We start from the raw sequence: 26407 nt of genomic DNA on the forward strand, positions 1-26407 counted from the left end.
TCTGCCCCCTGAGTGTGTCCCTTATGGATCTGAGAAGTTGTAATCTGGATGGTCCCAATCTGACCACTGGGTACACGGGCTCTTGGATCTCTAAGGAGGTGCTTATTTAGCCTCTGCCTGAGGCTACCCAGCAGGAGGTATGTAGAGATCTACAGATTCCTCCTCTTTGTTTGGGGTTTGGAGGTGCCCAGATGAGGCCCAGCTGTGAAACAATGCAAGCTGCTGTGGGGCCTTGGGCCTTCTTTTGGATGTTCTGGGTTTCTCTGACCCAGCTTCAGTTTGTTAGGTAATTTTAGATCTCAAAGGGCCAGCCCATTCATATGCAAAAGCCTCTGCTGGCAGCTTGGGTGGGGCAGGGTCTCAGGGAGTTAATAGGGCAGAGCAAACAGTTATGGCTTTTCCTCAGCCCTGCTTGGAGAAGCCCCGGGTCTCAGTGTTCCGCGGTAATCGTTGCAAGCACCTCTGAGAGAAAGCCGCCATCGAGTTCCGCCCGCTGCCATACAGTCCAGTTTCTTCCCACATGAGTCTGGGTCCCCAGGGACTCGCTGGGAACTGGAGTTCAGAGCCATGGGGAGCTTGAGACTCCCTCCCGATTGAAAAAGACACCGGCGTCCTCCGTTGCCAGCCCTTTTGCCCGCGCCTCTGTACCTCTGCACTTTACTTCTTCACCTCCTCAGTCTCATTGTGGTTTTCTCTTTCCTTCTAGTTATAGAATTTCCACTTAGCCAGCCTTCCTAGATGATGTCCATTTTGTTTTTTAGTTGTATTTTTTTTTAAGTATATTTTATTGATTTTTTACAGAGAGGAAGGGAGAGAGATAGAGAGTTAGAAACATCGATGAGAGAGAAACATCGATCAGCCGCCTCCTGCACACTCCCCACTGGGGATGTGCCCGCAACCAAGGTACATGCCCTTGACCAGAATTGAACCTGGGACCCTTCAGTCTGTAGGCCGACGCTCTATCCACTGAGCCAAACCGCTTTCGGCTAGTTGTATTTTTGAAGTGGTTGTGCGAGGCAGCAATTTCCGGTGTTTACCTATGCCACCATCTTGGTTTCTCCCCCAAACATAAGTAATTTTTAGTATTTATAAATATATGAAAAGAAGCAATGTTTCCATAAGTATACTTACAGTGTTGTCTATTTTTTATTGACATTATTTGAGACATATTGAAAGGGAAATATTAATGTGATTCTGCTCCTATATCACTGATGCTACCATGTTTTATTCCTGGTGTATGTGTGAAATCATGCGGTTGTTACTGCCATAAAGACTCGTGAGTTATTGTATATTACATGGGTTTCACTGACGTATACTTTTCCATGGAATATTGCATTTATTGTAAGGCACACTGCTTGAAGACCATCTAAATGGAGATTGTGGTTGACTTAGAATTTTGTTTTATGTGATCACGAAGGGCATTATAAATTTTGACTAAATTTGCCAATTACTCTTTCAGGAAAATCCTGATGTATCTTCATAGTAGCCATAGGTAGAAGTGATGCACATCGGTTGATGTGGTGAAATAAAGAAGATATGAGGCATATCTGAGAAGGTATATAGACCACTCATCCCTAAGTGCATAAAATTATTGTACGTCCATGTTTTCTAAATGATTAGCCTCCATTCAAAAGACCAAATGAAGCACAGTTATTACATTATTATATCAGAATGCCAAGACCTTCCCAGCGAGTTCAGGATGACTTGTAGGAGGGTCGACAACACAATAAATACACTATACAAAAAATAAGAATTTATCCACAACCATCAGCCGGTGGGAGTGTGCTTTAACAGGGCAACACACCCATTCTTTTTATAGGCCTGACCCCGAAGAGGCACATAACATTTTCACTGACATCCCATTTGCCAGAACTTTGTCATACCTGGCTGTAATGGAAGCCGGGAAATGTAGTCTTCGGCCAGGAGGTAATGTGTCCAGCCAAAAATCAGGTGTTCCATTATTAAAGGAAGGAAGGGGAAAGGAAAATCTGTCTCTGAATTAGATTTTTTCATAAAAATACTGATTTCTTGTTTTATTTGATAAAATTACTACTTGCTCCTTGACTTAAGACAGTTATTGACCTTCAATATAAAGGAGGAAATTATGATACTTGCTGCCCATGTAATTATAAACACCTCTGTAAAGTCTGTAATTTAAAGTCTGCTCTGTAATAAAATTGACAGTTTGTATCGCATTATTCAACTCTAAAAAAAACAATGAATTTAGAAGACATTTGGGGGGCCAGGTGGAATCACTTTCATGAAGGAGAACACGGAGAGTGGTTCCTGCCTGCTTTTAATTCACTTTGAATACACATTTGCCCTTTAGCAATGCATACGGGCAGATCAAAGGTAAAATTTGGTATACAGTGTAAAGATTATCAGGTCAGGAAACTGGCTGGAGCCATTGCAATCACAGCTTGGTAAACTTGTGCTGATATTCAGCCCTGCTGAAGTCCATTGGCCTTCCAATGTCTCTTTTACACTTTTATGCTCTAAGTGCTGTTTGCTTTAGCCTCCAGTTTCAGAAGATTAGTAATATATCTTAAATGTTTGTAATGTGCATTTTGACAAATGGTTGCACTTACGGTGTTGTTTTCATATGTTAGAGTATGGGTGAACTTACTATTTTCTTTAAAAAAAAAATATATATATATATTTATTGCTTAAAGTATTACAAAGAGTATTACATATGTCTCCTTTTTTTTATCCCCCTTGACATTCCCCGGCCTCCCCTATCCCCCAGTGCCTTGTGTCCATTGGTTATGCTTATATGCATGCATACAAGTCCTTCTGTTGATCTCTTACCCTCCTCCCCCACCCTCCCTGGCCTTTCTGCTGTAGTTTGACAGTCTGTTCAGTGCTGCTCTGCCTCTGTATCTATTTTTGTTCATCAGTTTATAATGGTCTTTATTATCCATAAATGAGTGAGATCATTGTTATGCCCAGATTTCAAGATCCCCCAAGACAGACCACTAGGGAGCTGAGTCCGATGCAAAAGCATAGAGTCTTTTATTCAAGCCCAGGACTTGCCTCCCCCCCCCCCCCCCACCTCCATTACTGGATGCAAGAGAGAGCCCCGAGTCCCAAGGGAACAAAGAATTTATAGGGCTTGGGGTGGGGGGGGGGGGGGGCACACTCTGACCACTGATTTGGCTGATTCCCGTTGGTTGAGTGAGGGCGGGGGGGCTAGTGACTCAAGGGCAGGGTGCAGCTAGTGTCTGGTTACACAAAGAAGGGGGTGGCTAGCATACTCTTGGCCTTGGGCTAGTTTCCCCCGCTTTCCCATTGGCCGAGATAAGGGCAGGCTGAGTAACTGATACATTCTGCGGCTTTTTCTTGGAAGAGGGGTTAAGGACACAGCTATCAGTCCTGTTCTGTCCTTTCAGTCATGTGGAATTTTTTTTCATTGACTGGCTTATTTCACTTAGCATAATGCTCTCCAGTTCCATCCATGCTGTTGCAAATGGTAAGAATTCCTTTTTTTTACAGCAGCATAGTATTACATTGTGTAGATTTACCACTTTAAAGTATATTTTTATTGATTTAAGAGAGAAAGGGAGAGGGACCAAGAGATCAAAACATCAATAAGGAGAGGGATTTATTGATTGGCTTCGTCCTGCATGCCCCCCACTTGGGATTGAGCCCGCAACCTGGCTCTCCTGTCGGGGAGTGGAACTGTGAGGTCAACGCTTAACCACTAAGCCATGCTGGCCGGACCTATTTTCATTAATAAAGCTGAGTGAGTGTGGATGTGTTCATGTGTCCAACCTTCAATGTTGTAGGTAACAGAATTGGCGTTGGTAATGCGGTGCAGTCATGTCACTAGCAAACCCTTTTCCAAGTGGCCTTGAACTTTAAATAATGTGGACAGATTTCGCCATTGTTGATATATTTGAAAGGGCGAGGGCTATGCCCTCCATCTTGCCTGTATCCTCCATGTTGGGGCCACGTGCGGCCTTCTTCCTGGAAGCCCAGGCCTCTGCTGGCCACGCCTGGGATTTTAAACTAACCAATGACAATCAAGGGAAGTGCGCGCCATAGATATGACCACATCCTGTGTAACAGGACCCGGCTTGCGCTTGGCCAATCGGCAGAGCACAGTCCTTTCTCCTCCCCTTACTCCGACCCCCCCTATATAATCGGTCTCTGGGCGGGGTTTGCGCGCTCAGCCACTTGGTTTGCCTTGGTGTCGGTGAGCCTGGTGGATGGGGAGCCCAAGCTAGCTTGAAATACAGATTCTTATGCTTTTGCATCGAATTGGCTCCCTGATGTGGTTTCTTGGGAATCTTGAAATCTGGGCACAACAATATTTTTCTTGTTATATCTACAGGGACATTATGATAGTCACAGCTTTGCACTAATGATACATAAAAAATTGTAAAGAGATATAATAGTAAGAAAATTAGTTCCCATAGGTTAGTGTGGATCAGTGGTGTAGGGTTTGATTCCTGGTCCAGGGCAAGTAGCTCCTGGGTTCCTGCGGTAGGCAGCCAATCCATGTGTTTCTGTCTCTCGTTTACATTGATGTCTCTCTCTTTTTCTCTCTCCCTCCCTCTACCCATTTCTTACCTCTACCTTCCTGCCAAAAGTTAATGGAAAAAATCTGCCCAGGTGAGGATTTACAATCACAAAAAGGAAACAATAGGTCTAACTTGTTTTCTATCCTAATGTTTTTCTCCTTATCTATACTAATAAAACATGCTAATTAGACCTGATGTCCTTCTTGACTAAGTCTACCCCTAGCAGGGCTGCCACCTCTCCCTTCAGTTGGGGAGATGGGGAGGGACTGAGAGAGCAGGCTGCCCTTCCCCTCCCCCTCCTCACTAAGGTTTTAAAGATCCTGGTAAATAAGGCAGAAAGTTTCTGGTTTCAACCCCAATCTGCCCGCCTTTTGAATTTCTTGTAACTTCACTGTAAGAATGTGCTCCCGGCTTGTGAAGATCCTGGGAAAGACCCCTCCCTGGGACACCTGCAGCTGAAGGGCAGACCAGCCATAGCTCTAAGCACAGCCTCTGGGAGCTGGGAAACTTATGTGTGAATTCCAGGTTCCTCCTCCCTCTTTATGCTTTTGCCACAGCTGCCATTTACTCGCTAGCACCCTAATAAAGGAACAGCCCCTCTGTCTGGGGTGCATTGTGCCATCAGCGGGCACCTGGCCCTTTCCTCCCTTTAAAGAAGTAAGATAAACGCCCTCCCTCTGCTCCTGTCTCTTCTCTCCCTTGTGAATCCTTTTGCAGCCGCGTCACCAGCCAAAACCCTGACAATGACGTGGGAAACTCCCCCAGGAAGGGCTGTCCCTGTGGGAGGAGGTGCGGGGACCCGGGGCTGCCCCCTCGCTCCTGCCCCGCCCCCCCTCCCTCTGTCCCTGCACAGGCCTGGCCGCCGGGCTCGGCCCCGCCCCCATCGCGGAGTCGCTCAGCTCAGGCTCTGGCCCCGCCCACCCCGCAGGGAGGCGCATGCGCAGTTCCTGGCAGACGCGGAAGCGGCGGTGGAGGGGAAGGTGGCGGTTCCCCCTGAGGAGGGTGTTTGTCTTTAAAGCTGACGCTCCCCGCCCCCCTCCCCGCAGGGAAGGCTGAGGGCGCTGCCGGCGCTGAAGTCCGTGTTGGGGTCCCCGCCCCGGAGCCTCTCTCAGCGGTGAGTCCGCGTCCCGGGAGGCTGCGCGGTGCGGGCGCCACGTTCCTTTGGGAGGAAACGGAGGCCCCGGCCCGGGGTCTCTCCGCCTGTGGCTGTGGCCACCGCCTGCCGCGCGGTTTTCCCGCTGAAAACCGTTCCCGGGGCCGCCGGTCCTCCCCGCGGGGCTGAGAGTCTGGGTCAGGGGGTTCCCGCCCTTTGCGCCCCTCCCCCCACCGGGCGCTTTCCGCCCAAAGAGCCCGGATGGCTCCCGGCCTGGGGGTCTGCACCCCCCTCCTAGGCCCACCCCCATTTAATGAGGGGTCTGCCTGCCCGGGGAGCACAGTGTCCATGGGGGGGCTCAGGGGGAGGACGCGGTGTCCCCTGAAGAGGCGACCTGCCCGCAGGGAGGGGCTTTGTGGGCGGGGACTGCGGGGGGCGGGGGCCCAGGCTGGGGGGTCAGGAGAGGGAGTGAGAGACAGACACGTGGGCGGGAGAGAGGCAGCGAGGGGTCCACAGAGAGGGGGGCTCAGGGATGAGGGAGCAGAGGGAGCAGCCCTGAGTCAGCAGCTGTGGGAGCGGGACAGACGGGAACAGGCAGCAGAGGGGCCGCGGGCGTGGGGAGGGGAAGACGCAGACGTGTGTGGAGATGGAGCCTCAGAGACCAGGAGAAAGAGCCCCTGAAGGGAAGGAGGTTTCAGGAGTTTCATGGTCCAGGTGTAGGACAGACAGAGAGAAAAGGGGAGAGAGAGCAAGAGAGAGGGGGGGACACAGGAAAGGACCACAGTGGAGGGAAAGGGAACAGGAGACAGAGACAGATCCACAGACAGAAATACATGTAGTGGGAGGAGGGGACCCTGATCTGGGTGAGGAGTGAGCTAATGGGATGTGGATGGTTAAGTTGTGATATATTGGTTTGTGGGTTTATGTGTGTGTGTGTATATATATATTACTATTGATCTCTGAGAGACAAGGAGAGGGAGAGAGAGATAGAAACATCAGTGGGGAGAGACAATGATTCATCAGCCGCCTCCCGTGGGTCCTTCACTGGGGATCAAACCTGCAACCTGGCCACATGCCCTGACTAGAAATCTCACCATGACCTCCTGGTTCAGAGATCCGATCTCAACCACCGAGTCTTGCCGCCTAAGCATGGCTTTATATATTTAATTTAACAGCTGAATTGTTTTAGTTATATAGATTGAATGAGAGTGACAAATCTCCAGTTTATAAGGCTTGGGAATTTATAATAATTTGTTTCCATTTGCAACCTTTCTTCACTCAGAGTGGAGAGACTTGTCTGTTGGTCATGGGTCCCCATTTCCCGGGATGGCCATGAGGAGGTGACCTGTTTCTGTCACCATCTGATGCTTTTTTCAAGGAATATTAGAAGCCTTAGGTTTGTTGCTGTGGTGTTTTGTGCCTGTGTGTGTGTGTTTCTTCCATGGATTTACTTTTTCTATGTCTTGACACTTAATTTATTATTTAAAACCATCCTGAGATAAATCCTCTGGGTCTTCTCAGATCCCCCTGAAGAGCTTTGAGAAATGCCCTCAGGCCCTAACTGGTTTGGCTCAGTGGATAGAGCGTGGGCCTGGGGACTCTAGGGTCCCAGGTTCGATTCCGGTCAATGGCATGTACCTTGGCTGCGGGCACATCCCCAGTAGGGAGCGTGCAGGAGGCGCCTGATGGATGTTTCTCTCATCGATATTTCTAACTCTCCTATCCCTCTCCCTTCTCTGTAAAAAATCAATAAAATATTTTTAAAAAAGAAAAAAGAAATGCCCTCAGGGCACTTTGCCCCATGGAGGTGGACAGCTGCTCTGGGTGGGGCATCCTTGGTTACTGAGGGCCTCCAGGTGATTGGAAGGTGAAGACGGGGATTAACAGGAGGGGTGCAGGATGCCTTTGTGAGAGTGGGGAGCAGGCTTTGTTCAGGGAAAGTAAGGGGGTGCTCTGTTTGTTTGAGGGGTTCTGGATAGCAGCTCACATTCTCATTTCTGTAGGAGTTTGTGGAAGTCTTTTGAAGGACAGATACATGAAGACAGAATAAAACCCCTCACAGTGTGGTCTCCATGTAGGAGCTCATTGCTCCTCACTCTCTCCTGTCACCAAGGGCAGGAGAGGTGGCCTTTTCCTCATTTCCAGGTTCTTCTGCCTGTGAGCGTGAGGTGAGCTGATTAAGAGCCTGTGTTGACTTCTTTGAAGGCATATCCTGTGATCCTCAGCATATCGTCAGCTGAGAAAACATCCCACACCCTGATCAGGACCAGGACCACGACCAGGACCAGGACCAGGACCAAATGGCTGCTTCTCAGGTAAAAGATGTGTTCCTGGTCACAGGCTATGTTGCCTTTTCCTCTAACATCTGGTGATTTATTTGTCTACTTCTGGTGAGAAGTAGAGAAATACTCAAAGGGTATTGTTCTTGTCCTTGCAGGTTGTTTTTCCTTATGTCATTATTTTTTTAAAATATATTTTTATTGCCGAACCGGTTTGGCTCAGTGGATAGAGCATCGACATGCGGACTCAGGGGTCCCAGGTTCGATTCCGGTCAAGGGCATGTACCTTGGTTGGGGGCACATCCCCGCTGGGGGGCGAGCAGGAGGCAGCTGATCGATCTCTCTAATCGATTTTTCTGGCTCTCTATCCCTCTCCCTTCTTCTCTGTAAAAAATCTATAAAATATATTTAAAAAAATATATATATTTTTTTAAAATTTATTTTAGAGCAGAAGGAAGACATAGAGAAAGATCAATGATGAGAGAGAATCATTAATTGGCTGCCTCCTGTGTGCCCCCCACTGAGGATTGAGCCCGCAAACCAGTCATGTGCCCATGACCGGAATCGAACCTGGGACCCTTCAGTCTGCAGGCCGGAGCTCTATGCACTGAAACAAACTGGCTAGGCCTCATTACTTTTTCTTTATCATAGTCAATGTCAGCAGTTATTGTTCTCTCTCTCTCTCTCTCACTTTTTTACCCCTCTCTGTTGAAAAATATTTTTTTATTGAATTTAGAATCGAAAGGAGAGGGAAAGAGAGGTAGAAACTCAATCAGGAGAGAGAATCATTGATCAACGACCTCCTGCACACCCCCCACTGGGGATCCAGTCTGAAACCTGCAGTGTGCCCTGACCAGGAATCCAACCCTGCCCTCCTGGTTCATAGGTCAGCACTCTACCTCTCAGCCACACTGGCTGGGCTATAATTCTCTCCTTTGTCCCAGAGCCTTCTCTGCATTCATTTCATGCAGCCTCCCCAGGTCAGGAAGCATTCCTTACCTTTAATTAGTGACGTTTAACTACTATAAACACACCTTCTGTGACAGGTCAAACTAAATCTATACTGTGGATTTGTGGACATGTGTCATTCCATGAGTCAGTGTTAGGAAACACATCAGAGAATGTTATTGGGGCAAAGTGATCTTACTGGATAATTCAGAATACCCCCTAGGTCTAAACCTCTTCTGACACTGTTTTCTTGTTGGCTAACATTGTGAACTCTTCTGGTGACCTCTTGGTAAATGTGTCTTTTTTTTCAGGGACCGTTGACCTTCAGGGATGTGGCCATAGATTTCTCTCAGGAGGAGTGGGAATGCCTGGACCCAGCTCAGCGGAAATTGTACATGGATGTGATGGTGGAGAACTACAGCAACTTGGCCTCCCTGGGTGAGGATGACTTCTTTCCTGACTTCCTACTCTACCCCTAGGGTTTTGTTTCTTTAATTTTATCATCTCTAAGGGCTTCTGCTTTCTATGGTAAATTCTTGCTCTCAAGGAACAAATTGCACCCTAGGTGATTTGGCTCAGTGGATAGGCTCAGTGGCCTGCAGACTGAAAAGTCCCGGTTTGATTCTGGTGAAGGGCTAATGCCAGGGTTGCGGTCTCACTCCACAGTAGTGGGCGCAGGAGGCCACATATCAATGATTTTCTTTTTTAATATATTTTATTGATTTTTTTTCCAGAGAGAAAGGGAGAGGGATAAAGAGTTAGAAACATCGATGAGAAACATCAATCAGCTGCCTCCTGCACACCCCCTACTGGGGATGTGCCCACAACCCAGGTACATGCCTGGATCAGCGGAGCCGAGAGGCCTCCCGCCCCGGGATCAGCAGAGCCTGATGGAAGCCCTGTGTGTTTATGCACCCTGGGGGTGCAGAGGTCCTGTCCTAGGCAGAGGCCTATGGGGAAAATTTCGACTCTGAGAAGCAGCCTATGGGCTGGAAGGTGGCTCCTCTGACCTCAGTGCTGGAGAAGACCATTAAGCAGAAAACTAAAGAAACCGATTTTACATCATTTCCCAGGTGGAGAACAGTTGGCATGTAAGTCCCTGACCAGTGCCCAGCCTTTCCTCTGTCAGTCTATCTCACTCTTAGGTACCATGTTCTTTGTTCTGTCTTAACTGCAACTAATTTTTAAACTAGATTGCTTTTAAAAGAAGACTAAATAAAGTTTCCCTTAAGTTATTTAGGTGGTGCTGGGGCTGCTGGGGCTGCTGGGGGCCTGATAGAAGACACAAACATGCAATGGGGGGCCTGTACCCAGCAGCCCCAAGGCCCGCCACCTTGGTGCTGGGGCTGCTGGGGATATCAGAGACACAAACCGGCAGGCCTGGCACCCAGCAGACCCGAGGCCTTTGTGGCAGCACTAAGGAGCAGCAAGCCAAGTGGTAGGAAGCAGCAAGCAGGTGGGCAGTAACAAGGGAGGGGTCCCGGACTGCAAGAGGGCACATGCTGGGCTAAGGGACCCCCCACCCATCCCCAGTGCACGAATTTCGTGCACCGGGCCTCTAGTGTGTTTATAATCTTGCTGACAGTGCACGAATGTTCTCATTTCTCCACTTCATTGGTGATGCTTGTCGTTTTTTGATTTATGGATAACTGGCATCTTGTTAGGTGTTTGGTAGTATTTCGTGGTGGTGTCCATTTGCATTTCTCTGATGATGAATGAGTTGAACATCATTTAATACCAGTATGTTTATTGTGCATCTTTATGTCCTGTTTGGGAAATGTCTATTCAAGTCCCCTACCCATTTTTCAATCATGTTGTTTGTCCTTTTGGTGTTAAGTTGTGTGAGTTCCTGGTATATTTTGGATCTTTAGCTTTTGAGGATGTAACATTGCTGGGCTTTTGTGGTGATTGTTATTTTGTGGTTTCTTTTGGTATGCCAGACTTATTCTTTAGTAGTCTCATTTCTTTATTTTTAGCTTCTTTGTTATGTCTAGAAGATATATGCAAACCAGAATTTTTAAGAGTGATGGTAAAGTTCATTGACTGCTTTTTTCCAGTGTTTGCATGGTTTCAGGTCTTCTATATTATCCATGCTGAGTTCATTTTGGTTCATGGCCTATGAATGGGGTCTAGTTTTATTGTTTTTGCATGTGTCTGTTCCGTTTTTCTAGCACTACTTGGTGAAGAATCTGTCTTTACCTATTGTGTATTCTTGCCTTCTATCTTATAGATTAGTTAACCATATAGCTTTTGACATTTTTTTAAAAAATAAATTTTTGATTGATTTCAGAGAGGAAGGGAGAAGGAGGAAGAGATAGAAACATCAATGTTGAGAGAGAATAATTGATTGCCTGCCTCCTGCATGCCCCCTACTGGGGATCAAGCCCGCAACCTGTGCATGTGCCCTTACTTGTAATCGAACCGGGACCCTTCAGTTCGCATGCCGACGCTCTATCCACTGAGGCAAACTGGCTATGGTTAGCTTTGGACATTTTAAAAGTTTTGTTACTTCTTTTTTCATGTTGATTTTTAAGAGGTCGTTATATATTCTGGATATTAACTACTTATCAGATAATATGCTTCGTAGAAATATTTTCCCATGCCACAGCTTGTATTTTGAACGCACTGACAATTTGCTTTATTGGAAGTTATATTTATATGGGGTGTAATGCCTTTTGACTATTTTGTTTCGTTTACCTTTCCTGTTAGTGCTATAATAAAAAATCAAATGTCATAGAAACTTTTCTATATGGCCTAGCCCAGTGGTCGGCAAACTCATTAGTCAACAGAGCCAAATATCAACAGTACAATGATTGAAATTTCTTTTGAGAGCCAAATTTTTTAAACTTAAACTATATAGGTAGGTACATTTTTATTAACTTAATTAGGGTACTCCTAAGGCTTAGGAAGAGCCACACTCAAGGGGCCAAAGAGCCGCATGCGGCTCGCGAGCCGCAGTTTGCCAACCACGGGCCTAGCCAGATTGGCTCAGTGGGTAGAGTGTCAACCTGTGGACGAAAGGGTCCAGGGTTCGATTCCAATCAAGGGCACAAGGTCAAGTTGCAGGCTCGACCACCAGTAGGGGCCATGCAGGAGACAGCCAACCAGTGAATCTCTCTTAATGTTTCTGTCTGTCTCTCCCTCTCCCTTCCTCTCTGAAAACAATAAAAATGTATTTAAAAGAAAAACAAAAACTTTTCTGTAATTCGTCATTTAATAGATTGAGTTATTATTAGCTTTATGTTTCAATCTTTTATCCATTTTGGTTTAATATTTGTATGTGGTGTTTAATAACAGCCCAACTTCACTCATTCTTTTACACATGGACATCTGAGTATCTCAACACTATTCACATATGTGAGAATATCCTTTCGTGGTGTAGGTACCCTTGTAGAAGATTATTTTACCTCATGCGTGAGAAGTTGTAAGTAGGCTCTTATCCTACAGTCCTTCTTTTTTGTAGTTGTTAATCCTCACATGAGCACATTTTTTCCATTGCTTTTCACAGAGAGTGGAAAGGTGCGAGTAAGGACAGAGGACAGAGAGGGAAACATCGATGTGAGAGAGACATGTCAGCTGGCCCCCTTCTGTCCCTATTTCAACGCAAGTGGGGTGGGAATTTGTAACCGAGGTATGTGCCCTTTAAGGGGAATTGAACCCGCCATGCTTAAGTGCACAGAATGATACTCTAACCCTGAGCCGCACTGGCCAGGGCCTACCGTGCCCCTCTATTTACCTGTGTCTTAATGTGTAGATGGTACTTTGGGATCACACCAGTTTTGAAATATTTTTTTAAATCAGGAAGCATGATGCCTTGAAGGTTTTACTGTCTCTTCCATGTTTGTTTTGGTTCCCTGGTGTCCTGTGTCATTAATTTTAGGATGAGGTTTGCTGATTTTGTGAAAAGTCATTGGGACGTGGATAGTGACTGCTTTGAATGTTTATGTCAACCTTGGGTACTGGTGACAGCTTACACTGTTAGCATTCCAATTTAAGTTCATTGCTTGTGTAGTTCATTTATTGAGTTCTTATTTAATGACAGCCAGCACTACTTTGTACTTTATTTTTATTGATTTTAGAGGAAGAGAGCAACTTGGGGGTGGGGGATGAGAGAGAGAGACTTTGAGATATACATTCATTTCCCCATTGATGAGTTTTTACTGTGCCCTGAGCAAAGATCAAATCTACAGTGTTTTGGTATGAAGACCACACTCTAAACAACTGGGTTACTTGGGCATGGTGAGAATGTCCTTTTCTGATCTGTGGTTTAGGCTCCCTTGGTGAAGATCTTTAGACCCTATCCAGGAGGATTTCTATGTCGGCCTTTTATTCTACCTTGCTTCATTATTTCCCTCTGCCTTAATGTTTGTATCACAGGTTTTTGTTTGAGTGTTTATAATTTTTTATTTTTTTATTGACTTGAGAGAGAAATGGAGAAGGACAGATAGTTAGAAACATCAGTGATAAGAGAGAATCATTGATAAGCTGCCTCTTGCACGTCCCCTACTGGGGATCAAGCCCACAACCCTGGCCTGTGCCCTTGAGAGGAATTGAACCCAGGACCTTTCAGTTCACAGGACGGTGCTCTATCCACTGAGCCAAACTTGGTAGGGCTGTATTATAGTTTTTTTGATAGCAGAAGTTTTGAAGTAGGTTTTAATATTAGGGAGCCTGAAGCCTTCAATTTCATACATTCTTTTTTATTTTTTTAAATATATTTTTATGGATTTCAGAGAGAAGGGAGAGGGAAATAGAAACATCAATGATGAGAGAGAACCATTGATAGGCTGCCTCCTGCGCACCCCACACTGGGGACCGAGCCCACAACCTCCACCTGCGCCCTTGACCAGATGCAAACCTGGGACCTTCAGTCTGCAAGGCAATGCTATGTCCACTCCAGTGGTCGGCAAACTGCGGCTCACGAGCCACATGCGGCTCTTTGGCCCCTTGAGTGTGGCTCTTCCACAAAATACCGGCTCTTCCACAAAATACCAGCTCTTCCACAAAATACCCACTTCTGCTCATGGGCCACGAAGTTTCAATTGCACTGTACATGCGCGCCCACATGTGGTATTTTGTGGAAGAGCCACACTCAAGGGGCCAAAGAGCCACATGTGGCTCGCAAGCCGCGGTTTGCCGACCACGGCACTAAGCCAAACTGTCTAAGGCCATATATTCTTTTTTTTTTTAAATAAATTTTTATTGATTTCGGACAGGAAGAGAGAGGGAGAGAGAGAGAGACACATCAATGATGAGAGAGAATCATTGATCGGCTGCCTCCTGCACACCCCCCACTGGGGATCGAGCCCGCAACCTGGACATGTGCCCTTGACTAGAATCGAACTTGGACCCCTTCAGTCCGTAGGCTGACTCTCTATGCACTGAGCCAAACCAGTTAGGGCTTGCCATACATTCTTTTCACAATTCTTTTGTTACATGGAGTCCTGTGACATTCACATTAGTTTTAGAAAGAGCTTTTCTATTTCCACCAAAAGTGTCACTGAGACTTTGATAGGGATTACTTTGAAGGTTTAGGTCACTTTGTTTACTAATGACAGCTGATACTGTTAGCATTGCAAACTAGACTAATGGAATGTGTTTTCCAACTTATTGATTTCTGCTGGGGTTCATGTCCCAGCATCAAGAAAGGTTCAGGAATCTGGAAAAGGGGCTGCGCGTAGATGACATAGAAATCCAGAGACTAATAAAGAGTCCGGAGACGAGTTGAAAGGCATTTGGGGTCAGAGGACTTTCAGCTAAAGGAACTGAAGACTCCCTCCTTGTCTAGGACCCTTGCTTTTATTAACACAATTTGTCCTAAGGCAAGGTGGAGATAATACACTTCAAAGGGTAAGGTTTCAAAGGGTACAGAGTCCATTGTCAGAATGGGGGAATAGCCTATGACTGTTCAGGTGTTTGGCCAGTAGGAGGCAATAACATGTAGATTAAGATGCCATTTAACTATCTGGCAGCCACAATCAGTTTCCTATTCAGGTTTGGGGAAATGCCTTGTTAGTGTCTTAGGAGTTCCTTAAATTCTCTTCATATTTCCACATGTTTATTGGCTTTTCAGAATCAAAATTTTAATGATTTATGTACAAATTCATCATTTAATTATTATTTTTTAAATGTATCTTTATTGATTTAAGACAGGAAGGGAGAGGGAGAAAGAGAGAGAAACATCAATGAAGAGAAAGCATCATTGATCAGCTGCCTCCTGAATGATCGGGGATTGAGCCTTCAACCAAGGCCTGTGCCCTGACCTGGAACTAAAGTGTGACCACCTGGTTCATAGATTGAAGGTCAACCACTGAGGCACCACTTCCAGTCAAATTCTTTGATGTTTTAAGTTAAACACATCTTTCATTAATGATTCTATTGTATTTTTTAATTCGGGTATTATGTTTTTCAATTTCCCCTTTTTGGTGTGGTGTTTATAAAATACTTTCTCATTGTATTTTTACTTTAATTACATAATATTTTAGTGATATTATTGTCATTTTATTTCTCCTTTTTAGCTTTAAGATATTTAGTTCTATTCTTTTTCAGGTAATTAATATATTCCCATTAATGTAGTGCACGTTTGATTACTTTTATTTTGTATTTCTGACAGTATACTTTTTGTTTCTTTGCATGACTTGATATCATTTGTTGAGATTCCAGAATTGTAAACAAGCAGGCTTTTGAACATGCTTTCTATAGGAGGAAACAATAATAACCATCAGTGGAACAAATCCTATTTTCAGTCAATACTGTTTTCAGGATCTGTATTCTAGATTCTATTGTCTGTTTAATTTCCCAGTTGAATTATTCTCTGTTTCTTTCTCAGGCCCATGGTATCTTTTCAGACTTGATATACATCTTTAGTCCTGTAGTCTTCATGGTGCTTGAACACTTTCTCATTGTTTCTTTGTAGCAGCCACTGCAGGTCACTCACATATACTGCCATTCTGTTCGCACTCTGTGTCATGAACAACAGACATGTTTTTCACGATGCTTCAAAACAGGGAGATCACTGAGCACCCACTTCACTCCTCTCTCTCTTTGCAGCGAAGAAACTGGGAATTGGGAGTGTTTTTATAATATTGTCGTTGGGTGCCAGGGGGTTTGAGCAGGTATCATTGGCAAATGTAAGCAACTCTTTCTTCCTCTTTGATGTGACTTTTCTTCATTGTACCTATATTGAGATTTCTTTGAACCTTTCACTGGCTCTTGGAGTACTCAAAATTGTCATTTGGTCAATACTTGCTGTTAACTTCAAAGTGCACTCACCTGATTGTCAAAACTGAAAATTTGTTTTCTTTCAGCTATGTCATCTGAAGATGACCAGGCCTTTATGCCTAAGCCCGGAATACAAGATTTCTTCTCTGAAATAATACTGGTAAGATATAAAAGGTGTGGTTTTGATAATGTACACTTAATGAAAGCCTTGGAATTTCAGAAAGAGTGGGATGAGAAGGGAGGATTTTAATATAAACAGAACTAATCTGCAAGTTATCAATAAATTTCTTGTTACCTATAGAGGTCAAGTGTATTACGCATTAGGGGAACCTCCCAATTTAAAGTCAGTTACATTGGAAAATCAGTGTGTTTCTGCACGTGATGGTCGAAAGCAACATTAACTGTTATGCATTCTTGGAAAGGGAATCGGGATAAACTAGGAATTCACATAGTCTGTAGTGTAACTAATCATTTGAATTGTTTAAAGTATAGGGTGGTATTAAATTTTCCTTCAATCACTTCTAAAATGTATAGATTTATTCTGTATCCATAAAATTAAAATGTGTTCAATTTAGCAATCTTTTATGATATTTTTGATTTAAAAAATATATTTTTATTGATTTTAGAGAGTAAGGGAGAGGAAAAGAGAGAGGAAAACATCAATGATGAGAGAATCATTCATTGGCTGCCTCCTCCATGCCTCCCACTGTGGACTGGTCCTGGAACCGGGGCATGTGCCCTGAACTGGAACAGAACCATGACCTACTTGTTCATTCATTGAAGCTCAACCACTGAGCCATGCTGGCTGGGCAGTTTGGCAGTCTTTTAAACAAGGATTCATTCTTCTTCCTCTGACAATTAATGTTTTGTACTAGTATTTATTTTTTGTCTATAATTTTGATAAATTAGGAAAGCTTTTTCTATACAACCATCTTTGTTTAATGAATATCACAGGATGGTTCTTATGAACCAAATGTACATGTTTAATGAAATTATAACTGTTACTAAACGTCTTTCTATCTCCCATTATTCCCAGCATACACATAATGGAAATAGCAGCTATCAATGGATTGAACATTGGAAAAAGTTTAAGCAAAAGTCATATTTTAATCATTGGAGAAGTGAGCTTGCAGAGGGCCATTATAAAAGTGGAAATGTCTTTGACCAAATGTCCAATCACAATATACATCAGGTTATTCCTATTGTGGAGAAGACACAAAATGGAAGTAAATGTGTCCAGTCTTTTCAGCAGTCTTCAAATTATGTTGAACAGGAGAATATTCATTCTGGGGAGGAGGCTTACAAATGGAATCCATGTGGGAGAGTCTTCAGTCAAATATTCTATCTAAATATAATGGAAAAAATCCATAGTGGAGAAAAACCTTATCAATGTAAAGATTCTGGTAAAACATCTAACTGGCCTTCAAGTTTTACTCTAAATCAGAAAATTCACACTGCAGAGAAGAGTTACAAATGTAAAGCATGTGGCAAAGCCTTTAAATGTCATTCATCTCTTATTGTACATAAGGAAGGAAATCATACTATAGCAAAATTTCACAAACTGGGGGAAAATGGAAAAGGCTTTAGTCAGTCCTCAAGACATAATCAACATTATAGAATTCATACAGAAGAAAAGTCTCATAAATGTTCAGAGTGTGGCAAAGTCTTTAGCCGGCCCTCAACCCTTAATATTCATCTGAGAATTCACACTGGAGAGAACCCTTATAAATATAGAGAATGTGACAAATTCTTTAACAGCCATGCAATTCTTAGTAATCATCACAGTGTTCATACTGAAGATAAGCCTTATAAATGTAGAGAATGTGGTAAAGGATTCCTCCACATCTCAAACATGATTCGACATCAGAAAGTTCACACTGGAGAGAAACCTTACAAATGTATAGAATGTGGCAAAGCCTTTAACCAGTCCTCCTCCCTTAATCGTCATCAGAGTGTTCATACTGGAGAGAAGCCTTATAAATGTACAGAATGTGGCAAAGCGTTCAGTGAGTCCGCAACCCTTAATCGACATCAGAGAGTTCATACTGGAGAGAAGCTGTATAAATGTAGAGAATGTCACCAAGCCTTTAGCTGGCCCTCAACCCTTAGTAATCATCAGAAAATTCACACTGGAGAGAAACCTTATAAATGTAAAGAATATGGCAAATCCTTTACCAGCCATGCAGGTCTTACTAATCATCAAGGTGTTCATACTGAAGATAAACCTTATAAATGTAGAGAATGTGGTAAAGCATTCCTCCATGCCTCAAACATGATTCGACATCAGAAAGTTCATACTGGAGAGAAACCTTACAAATGTATAGAATGTGGCAAAGCCTTTAGCGATTCATCTTCCCTTATTAGACATCATAGGGTTCATACTGGAGAGAAGCTTTATAAATGTAAAGAATGTGGCAAAGCCTTTAGGCAGTCTTCATCCCTTAGTTATCATCACAGAGTTCATACTGGAGAGAGGCCTTATAAATGTAGCGAATGTGGCAAAGCCTTCTGGCAATCCCAAACTCTTACTGACCATCAGAAAACTCATACTGGAGAGAAGAATCATGAATGTAGACAATGTGGCAAAGTCTTTAGCCGGGCCTCAATTCTTACTGCACATCAGAGAATTCATACTGGTGAGAAGCCTTATAAATGTAGAGAATGTGGCAAAGCCTTTAGCTGGTCCTCAAACCTTACCACGCATCAGAGAGTTCACACTGGAGAGAAGCCTTATAAATGTGGAGAGTGTGGCAAAGCCTACAGGCATTCCTCAGCCCTTATTTACCATCAAAGAGTTCATACTGGAGAGAAGCCTTATATATGTGGAAAATGTGGCAAATCGTTTGGCAACGTTTCAAACCTCTTGGCACATCAGAGAGTCCATACTGGAGAGAAATATTAAAGATGTGAGGAGAGTAATAAATCCTTTACCAGCAGTGAGAACTTGCTGAACATCACAGAATTTTAAATGGGAAGAAGCTTTCTGAATGTGAAAAGTGTAGAAAAGTCTTTAAAAGGCATTTTTGTATTATTGTACATGAGAGACTTTCATACTAAAGAGAGACCTTACTAATTTAGAGCATGTGCAAGCACTCAAAATTTACTGAATAACAGAGACATTTATAGTGGAGGAAACCTTACACTGTAGAAAATGTGAGAAAGCGCTGGCTGGCATTCCTCGGTGGTTTAGCTTTGACCTATGAACCGCAAGGTCAGGGTGCAATTCCTGGTCAGGGCACAGACCCTGGTTGGGGACTCAATCTCCAGTGTGGGGCATGCAGGAGCCAGGTGTTCCATGATTCCCTCTGATCAGTGATATTCCTATTATTCTCTCTCTTTTCCTGTCTAAATCATGATGGCGGTGGCTGTGAGTGGTCCCAATGGCCGCTGCCACTTGCCCTGGGCTGGGACGGGCGGGGGAGGTGAGGCCCAGTGGTGGCAGCTGTGAGTGCTCCTGATGGCCCGCAGGCGCTGCTTCAGCTCAGCCCACAGGCTCCTCTTGGCACCTCACAGCCATCGCCACATGCTATGGTATAAAACACATTGTGTCAGTTAACTGAAGCACAGGCACCACCTCCACGCCACACCCCCACTGAACCTGAGGCGCCCTCCCCAGCTGTTTCTGGTGAGGCCTGTGGGAAGATCCTGCCCTCGGAGAGAACTGGCCACAGAGGAGGCGGGTGGCACCGCAGACATCGGGTGGGCAGCCTGGCTTCCTGCACACCGAGGGCCTGGGAGGACCCCAGCCACAGAGGTGGCACAGGGCCCACTGACGACGAGGCAGCTGCAGTGGCAGCGGCCCCTGTGACTGAAGGCGTGCTGATCATCTGTGGAGCCCTCTCAGCAGGCCGCCCTCGCCCTCCCCATCGCCGCTGGCTCATCCCCGTGCAGCCTCCTGGCCCCCAAGGTACGCAATTGCAGGGACATTCACTGTGGCAGGCCAGCTTCACATCCTCCTGGCCATGCTGCGTGGGTTTGCGGACCTGCACAGGCACACGCCTCCTGTGCACACATCATCTTCCCCCTTCCCCCTGCTTGTGTGTGAATGTCCCCCAGCGCACCGTCACCCATGTGTGCCTGGGTGAGGGGCTGAGGGCCGTTTTCAGGCTGGCCACACCCCCTTCAGTGTGGGGGTCCTGCTGGGGTGCCAGGCCAGTCTGGATGAGGGGCTGAAGGCTGTTTGCAGGCTGGTCACAGCCCCCAGCCACTCAAGCTCCCAGTGTAGGCTGGCTGGAAGCAGGTATCTGGTATTTATTTGTCTTCTACTATTGAAACTTTGTTGCCTTGAGCGGAGGCCACACGGCTGTGTGGAGGCCACACGGAGGCCAGGGCAGGCGGGAAGCTTGGCTTCTTCCATCGCTGGGGCAACCAAGCCTCCTGCTTGCTCCAGCTCCATGGCTGCTGGCCGCCATCTTGGTTGCGTTAATTTGCTCTGATTCGCTGGTGGGCGTGGCTTGGGTGTAGCAGAGGTGCAGTCAATTTGCATGTTTTTCTTTTATTAGATTAGATGTTTACATTGAAAGCATTTTTTTATTGATTTCAGAGAGGAAGGGAGAGGAAGAGATAGAAATACAAATGGTGAAAGAGAAATCATGGATCCCCTGCTTCCTGCATAGCCCACACTGGGTATGGAGCCTCCCACCAGGGCATGCGCCCTGACCAGGAATGGAAACCTGACCTCCTGGTTCTTGGTTCGATGCTCAACCACTGAGCCACGCCGTCTGGGCAAATTTCATTATTTTAAATAATTGTATGCTTATGGTGAGATAGATTTAATGTTTTGGACAAGAAATATAAATAAAATAAGCCGATATCCCAGGACTCAGCTTACTCCCACTCATGTCTACTCACTATGCAGAGAATGTCCTGCTGTTTGTTTATAGATGAAATCTTTTTCATTGAAACATACTTCATATTAGATGTTCACTAACACATATTGTAGTAAAAATTGTTTTGGGTATAGAGGGAGATGTAATTATTGGGTATTTGATCAATGGTTTTAGACCTACATTACAGAGAATGTGCCGCCACACAAAATGTTGCAGAATTAATGATTTTGTTGTTTATTTTTGACCCTAAATGTGCCCCAGTCTGGGCTTGAACCCGCAAGCCTGGCACAATGGGATGAGGTTCCAACCAACAGTTACTCGTTGGCCAGGACAAAGTTAATGAATCTTTTTGTTGTGAATCCTCACCTGAGGCTATTTTTCCATTGAATTTTAGAGAGAGTGAAAGGAAGTGGAACAGACAGAGAAACTTCTTTGTGAGAGAGACACATCCATTGGTAGCTCCTGCAAAGGCCAGTGATCCACCCTGCAAGGTAGGTACGTCCCCTTTACCAGAATCATAGCCAGGACTCAGTCCATGAGCCAATACTGTATCCACTAGTGACACCAGCTAAGGCCAGATTTAATGATTGTTGAGCTAAAAATATATCCCAGTGTCTTCTTCAGTGTGTATATTTGGTAGGTTTGTTATCCGTACATAACAGATCACTCAGAACTAGAAAATAAGAAATGGGGGATTCGGAATTGATGAAGTGGCCAAATAGGTTATAATCTTATATAATAAAAGTCTTAGACGCTAAGTGTCGGACCATTCATTCGACCGACTGGTCACTATGACCTGCATTGACCATCAGGGGGCAGATGCTCCTACCAGTAGGTTAGCTTGGTGTGGGTGTCTAGCCTATGGGGACTGGGCAAAACAGGCCAGACACCCCATGGAACCCTCCTGCGGTACTTCCCTGACCCCAGTTGTGCTCTGGTGGGGTCCCATGGCCTGGCCTGCATCCTCTCACAATTCAGAGCCCCTTGGGAGATGCAGGAGAGTCCGTTTGGGCCCGATCCCCGCAGGCCAAGCGGAAGAGGGATCCCACCAGTGCACCAGGCCTCTAATAATACAAGAACTAAACGTTCTGGCCCAGCCTGTGTTGCTTAGTGGATGAGCATTGACCCATGAACCAGGAGGTCTGGTTAGATTCCTGGTCAGGGATCATGCCCAGGTTTCCCCTTCAATCCCCAGTCAGTGGAACATTGATTCTCTCTCATCATTGACGTTTCTTTCTCCCTTCCTCTCTGAAATCAATAAAATATTCGAAAAAATAAATGTAGTTGCTCTTTTTTATAAATCCTTGTCCAAGGATATTATTTCCATTGATCTCAAGAGAGAATGGGTGGGATAGTGGGCAGAGAGACAGAGAAACATTGATATGAGAGACTCATCAATCGGTGCCTCCCTCAGACACAAAGGGCGGGCTGGAGATCAAACCTTCCACCGAAGTACTAGACCGGACTGGGAACGAAATCTGTGATTGTAGGGAGGACGACACTGTAATCCACTGAGCCACACCTGCTGAGCTGTAGATTCTCTTTGAAGGGACTTAAAATAAATTTGAAGGTACATTATATGAGATATGACTGACATAAACGTATCACCATGTGAAGAAGTTTATCTCAAAGGTATTTCTAACCCTGTCCCCTTTGGCTCATTTGTCTGCATGTAATGCCCTCCACCAAAAGGTTGCAGGTTTGATTCCTGCTCCTACAAATGCCCAGATTGGGGGAGTGATTCTAGATCTCACGGCGCTTTCGGGAAGCAACCAATGGATGTTTGTTTGAACATGGATGTTTCCATCTCTCCTTCTCTAAATTCAGTTTTGAAAAAAACACACAAACTTTAAAAATATCTTCAAAGCAAGGCATTTCCAGCTTTCTGCTGCACCAGAGAGCTGTTCTGCCAGCTGGAGGCAACTGTGTGTAGGAGCCTAAGTGAAAGTAGTGGAGAAGGGCTCAGCCACCCCGGAGCTATGTGCAATGATGAATGTTGGTTGATTTCAGCCACTAAACTTTGTGGTGTTTTATTCCACAACAAAGACTAGTTGTAAGAGAAAAGACTTCCTGAGATTGAGGTGCTCAGTAATAAAAACCTAACGCATGTGACTTGGCTGGATGGAGACTGTGGACGCTGCAAGCGAAGCAACTAGGATGGCAGTCTGGAAGCACAGAAATCCTGTTTTTTTGTTTTGTTTCTGGAAATCATGTTTAGATCTAGGGAAAAAACTTCTGCCAATAGCACATGAAGCAGAGCAACCACCTGGCCAACCCATAGATTCATAAGAAATACTGAAGTGTTGCATTAAGAGAATCATTTTGCGGTGGTTTTAGATAACAGATAATGAAATTGAAGCGCTCTTAAGGACTAAATTGTGTCCTCTCAAAATGGATATATTGAAGCCCTAACCCCCAATAGGTCTGTATTTCCAGACATATTGGAAATATGGGGGTTTAGGGAGGTCTTTGAGGCTATATGAGGTCACAAGAGTGGGGTCCTATTTTGATAATAGTGGGGTCTTATAAAAGGAGGACGTAGAATAACCTGTCTGTACGTATTCTTGACATTTTATTTGGATGATAATATCAAGAAAGGATAGTTCAGCCCTGACCGGTTTGGCTCAGTGGATGGAGCGTCGGCCTGCGGACTGGAGGGTCCCGGGTCGATTCCAGTCAAGGGCATGTACCCTGGTTGCGAGCGCATCCCCAGTCAGGGGTGTGCAGGAGGCAGCTGATCGATATTTCTCTCTCATCAATGTTTCTGGCTCTCTATCCCTTTCCCTTCCTCTCTATAAAAAAATCAATAAAATATATTTAACAAAAAAAGAAAGGATAGTTCAATGTCTTTCTGAGGTAAATGGGCAATGTTTATTTTTGATGTGTTTATTTTGGATTAAGTGTTATATTCAAATGCTTGATGGAATAATAAAAGGTGTGTAGTGAAAAAACAGTATTTAAGGTAATTCAAGTGTTGGACACAACATTTGTTTTAGTTTATCACAATGTTCTTTAAAAGGTTTATTTTTAAGCAATACTAATGTCCTAAATGATCACATGTCTTAGTCATCCAAGTCTCATATCCCAGGTCGAGTCCCTCTGTAAGACTCTGGAACTCAGCCATGTTGAGTCTTGGTTTCCTGGGGATTGAGGAAGGGAGCAGGAAACAGGAAAGGCTGCTGGTGTGAGTAGGAAATTGCCCATCTACCCAGGGAGAGTTGTGGTTTCACCTTCTAGTTCTTCATCCTCACACAGACCATTGCAATTTTTTGTTTAATGAAAGTGCTAAGCCTTACATGAATTCCAATTGCAGTCATGTTCCTGGATTCAAGCCCCTCCCCACCTCCAGCCCCTCACTGAGATCCCAGTTCCTGCAGAGTTGCTTCAGCCTCACTACCAACATCAGCCTGCATGGCTGGGGAATGGAGGGGCGAATTAGCTCTTGACATAACCCTTTTCAACTGTTAGTTTCCAACACATGTGGATATTTTTCTTACTGCTTTTTAAAATATATATTTTATTGATTTTTTACAGAGAGGAAAGGAGAGGGGTAGTTAGAAACATAGACCAGCTCCCTCCTGCACAGCCCCTGCTGGGGATGTGCCCGCAACCAAGGTATATGCCCTTGACCAGAATCAAACCTGGGACCCTTCAATCTGCAGGCCGACGCTTTATCCACTGAGCCAAACTAGCTAGGGCTTTCTTACTGCTTTTATAATATACTAGAGGCCTGATGTACCAATTTGTGCAGGAGTAGGCCTTCCTTTCCCCGGCTACCAGTACCGTCTTCCCTCTGGCACCCGGGACCTGGGCTTTCTGCCCTCTGCTGGCAGGTACCCAGACTCCGGCTTTCCTCACAGCCCTGGCTTTGTGCGGAAGGATGTCTGGTCTAATTAGCATATTACCCTTTTATTATTACAGATTTGAAGCTAAATGTGTGAGTCACTGACTTCCAAACTTCTCCATTGGGAATGGAGAGGGATGTTGATAAGCAGGCATCACTGCCAGATGGTGTTTCATTCCATTATCAATTTTAAGGAGGAAATCCACTGAAATGTCAGAAAGTTGGAGATCATGTTTAACACGTCATTTCTGGAGGTTGCATTTGCCCCTGTGGATTGTATCCTCTGCCACAGAGAAGGCTCCTGTTTGATGCATGAGGCTTCATCAGGGTTTCTGTCAGGGCATTCCCCTCCGTTCCGTTGGTGTATGGATCTGTGTTAATCCAAGATCATACCCACTTAGTTACTCTTGCTTTGTAAAATTTTTTCCAGTGTAAAAAAGTGAATCTTCCAACTTTCTCAAATTTGAAGTATTTTGCCTCTCCTGAATCTGTTTTGCTTAATTTTCAGCCAAAACTGTCTTGAATTTTGATAGGTCATCAATTTATTGTGTAGACATTGGGACATATTAAGGAATGTCTTTCAATTTATTTGTATCTGCTTTCTTTAGCATTGTTGTGTCATTTTCAGTGTGTAAGTTTTTCACTATCTTTGTAGAATGGATTGTCTTTATGTGTTTATCTGATTATTATATATGGTGTGTTTCCTGGCTTCAGGTGACAATACTAAGGGGTGATATTTTATTGGCCTAAAGCAATTAAATACTTATATAGTTTAAACATAATCCTATGTTCTGGCTTACTCTAAATTACATGTTTCTAAACAAGTCATATCTTTAAAGTAAATAAAGATTTATAAAAGTTGAATGAATACCTATATTCATGAAAATACTGAAAAGTAACCAAAATAAAAAATGGTGATGGGACTAAGTACTCTGATAACAGTTATTATTCTTATAACTCTGTTTTAAATATTATTGATTTTAAAATTGTATTGTTTCCCAGATATAAGGAAAACTAACAGGAGATATTCTACATTAATATCAATGTTCCATTAACTAGGCTATAGGGACTACTAAAGTCAAAATATGCATTCAAAACTGCATTCCCAGAACACAAAAACTTCAGAGACCACAATTTACAACCAGAAAATTTTTATCCCTTGAAAAATACCTAAATTAAAATCTGTTCCCCACTGTGATGGATGGGACCTTACCTCATCAGGTGCCTAACCATGAATGGATATCTGGGTCTGTCTCTGACACCCCCATCCACCTGCTTCCCTAACTCAAGCTGCCTCTCCCTTCAGATGTGGAGACAGGGAGGGGCTGAGAGAGCAGGGTGCCCTTCCCCTCCCCCCTCCTCACTGAGGATTTAAGGTTCCAGGCAAATCGCAGGCAGAAAGTTTCTGGTTTCAAACCCAATCTGCCCGCCTTCTGAATTCCCTGTAACTTCACTGTAAGAATGTGTTCCCGGCTTGTGAAGATCCTGGGAAAGACCCCTCCCTGGGACACCTGCAGCTGAAGGGCAGACCAGCCAGTAGCTCTAAGCACAGCCTCTGGGATCTGGGAAACTTCTGTGTGAATTCCAGGTTCCTCCTCCCTCCTTATGCTTTTGCCACAGCTGCCATTTATTCGCCAGCACCCTAATAAAGGAACAGACCCTCCATCTGG

General features: G+C 44.6%; 1 protein-coding gene across 1 annotated transcript in view; it reads left to right on the forward strand.

Moving 5' to 3' along the window:
* LOC139000038 (zinc finger protein 93-like) overlaps positions 1 to 23246 on the forward strand; it is a 162604-nt gene extending 139358 nt beyond the window's left edge. The window contains exons 8-9 of the mRNA XM_070402307.1: positions 17101 to 19971; positions 21288 to 23246. Coding sequence (XP_070258408.1) covers positions 17101 to 18966 — 1866 coding nt within the window. The 3' untranslated portion in view covers positions 18967 to 19971; positions 21288 to 23246. The remainder of the gene's footprint in view (positions 1 to 17100; positions 19972 to 21287) is intronic.
* The last annotated feature ends 3161 nt before the right edge of the window (positions 23247 to 26407 follow it).

The sequence above is a fragment of the Myotis yumanensis genome, unplaced genomic scaffold (assembly GCF_028538775.1).
Source record: "Myotis yumanensis isolate MYYU_CA2020_CCGP unplaced genomic scaffold, mMyoYum1.0.hap1 SCAF_23, whole genome shotgun sequence".
Taxonomy (NCBI): domain Eukaryota; kingdom Metazoa; phylum Chordata; class Mammalia; order Chiroptera; family Vespertilionidae; genus Myotis; species Myotis yumanensis.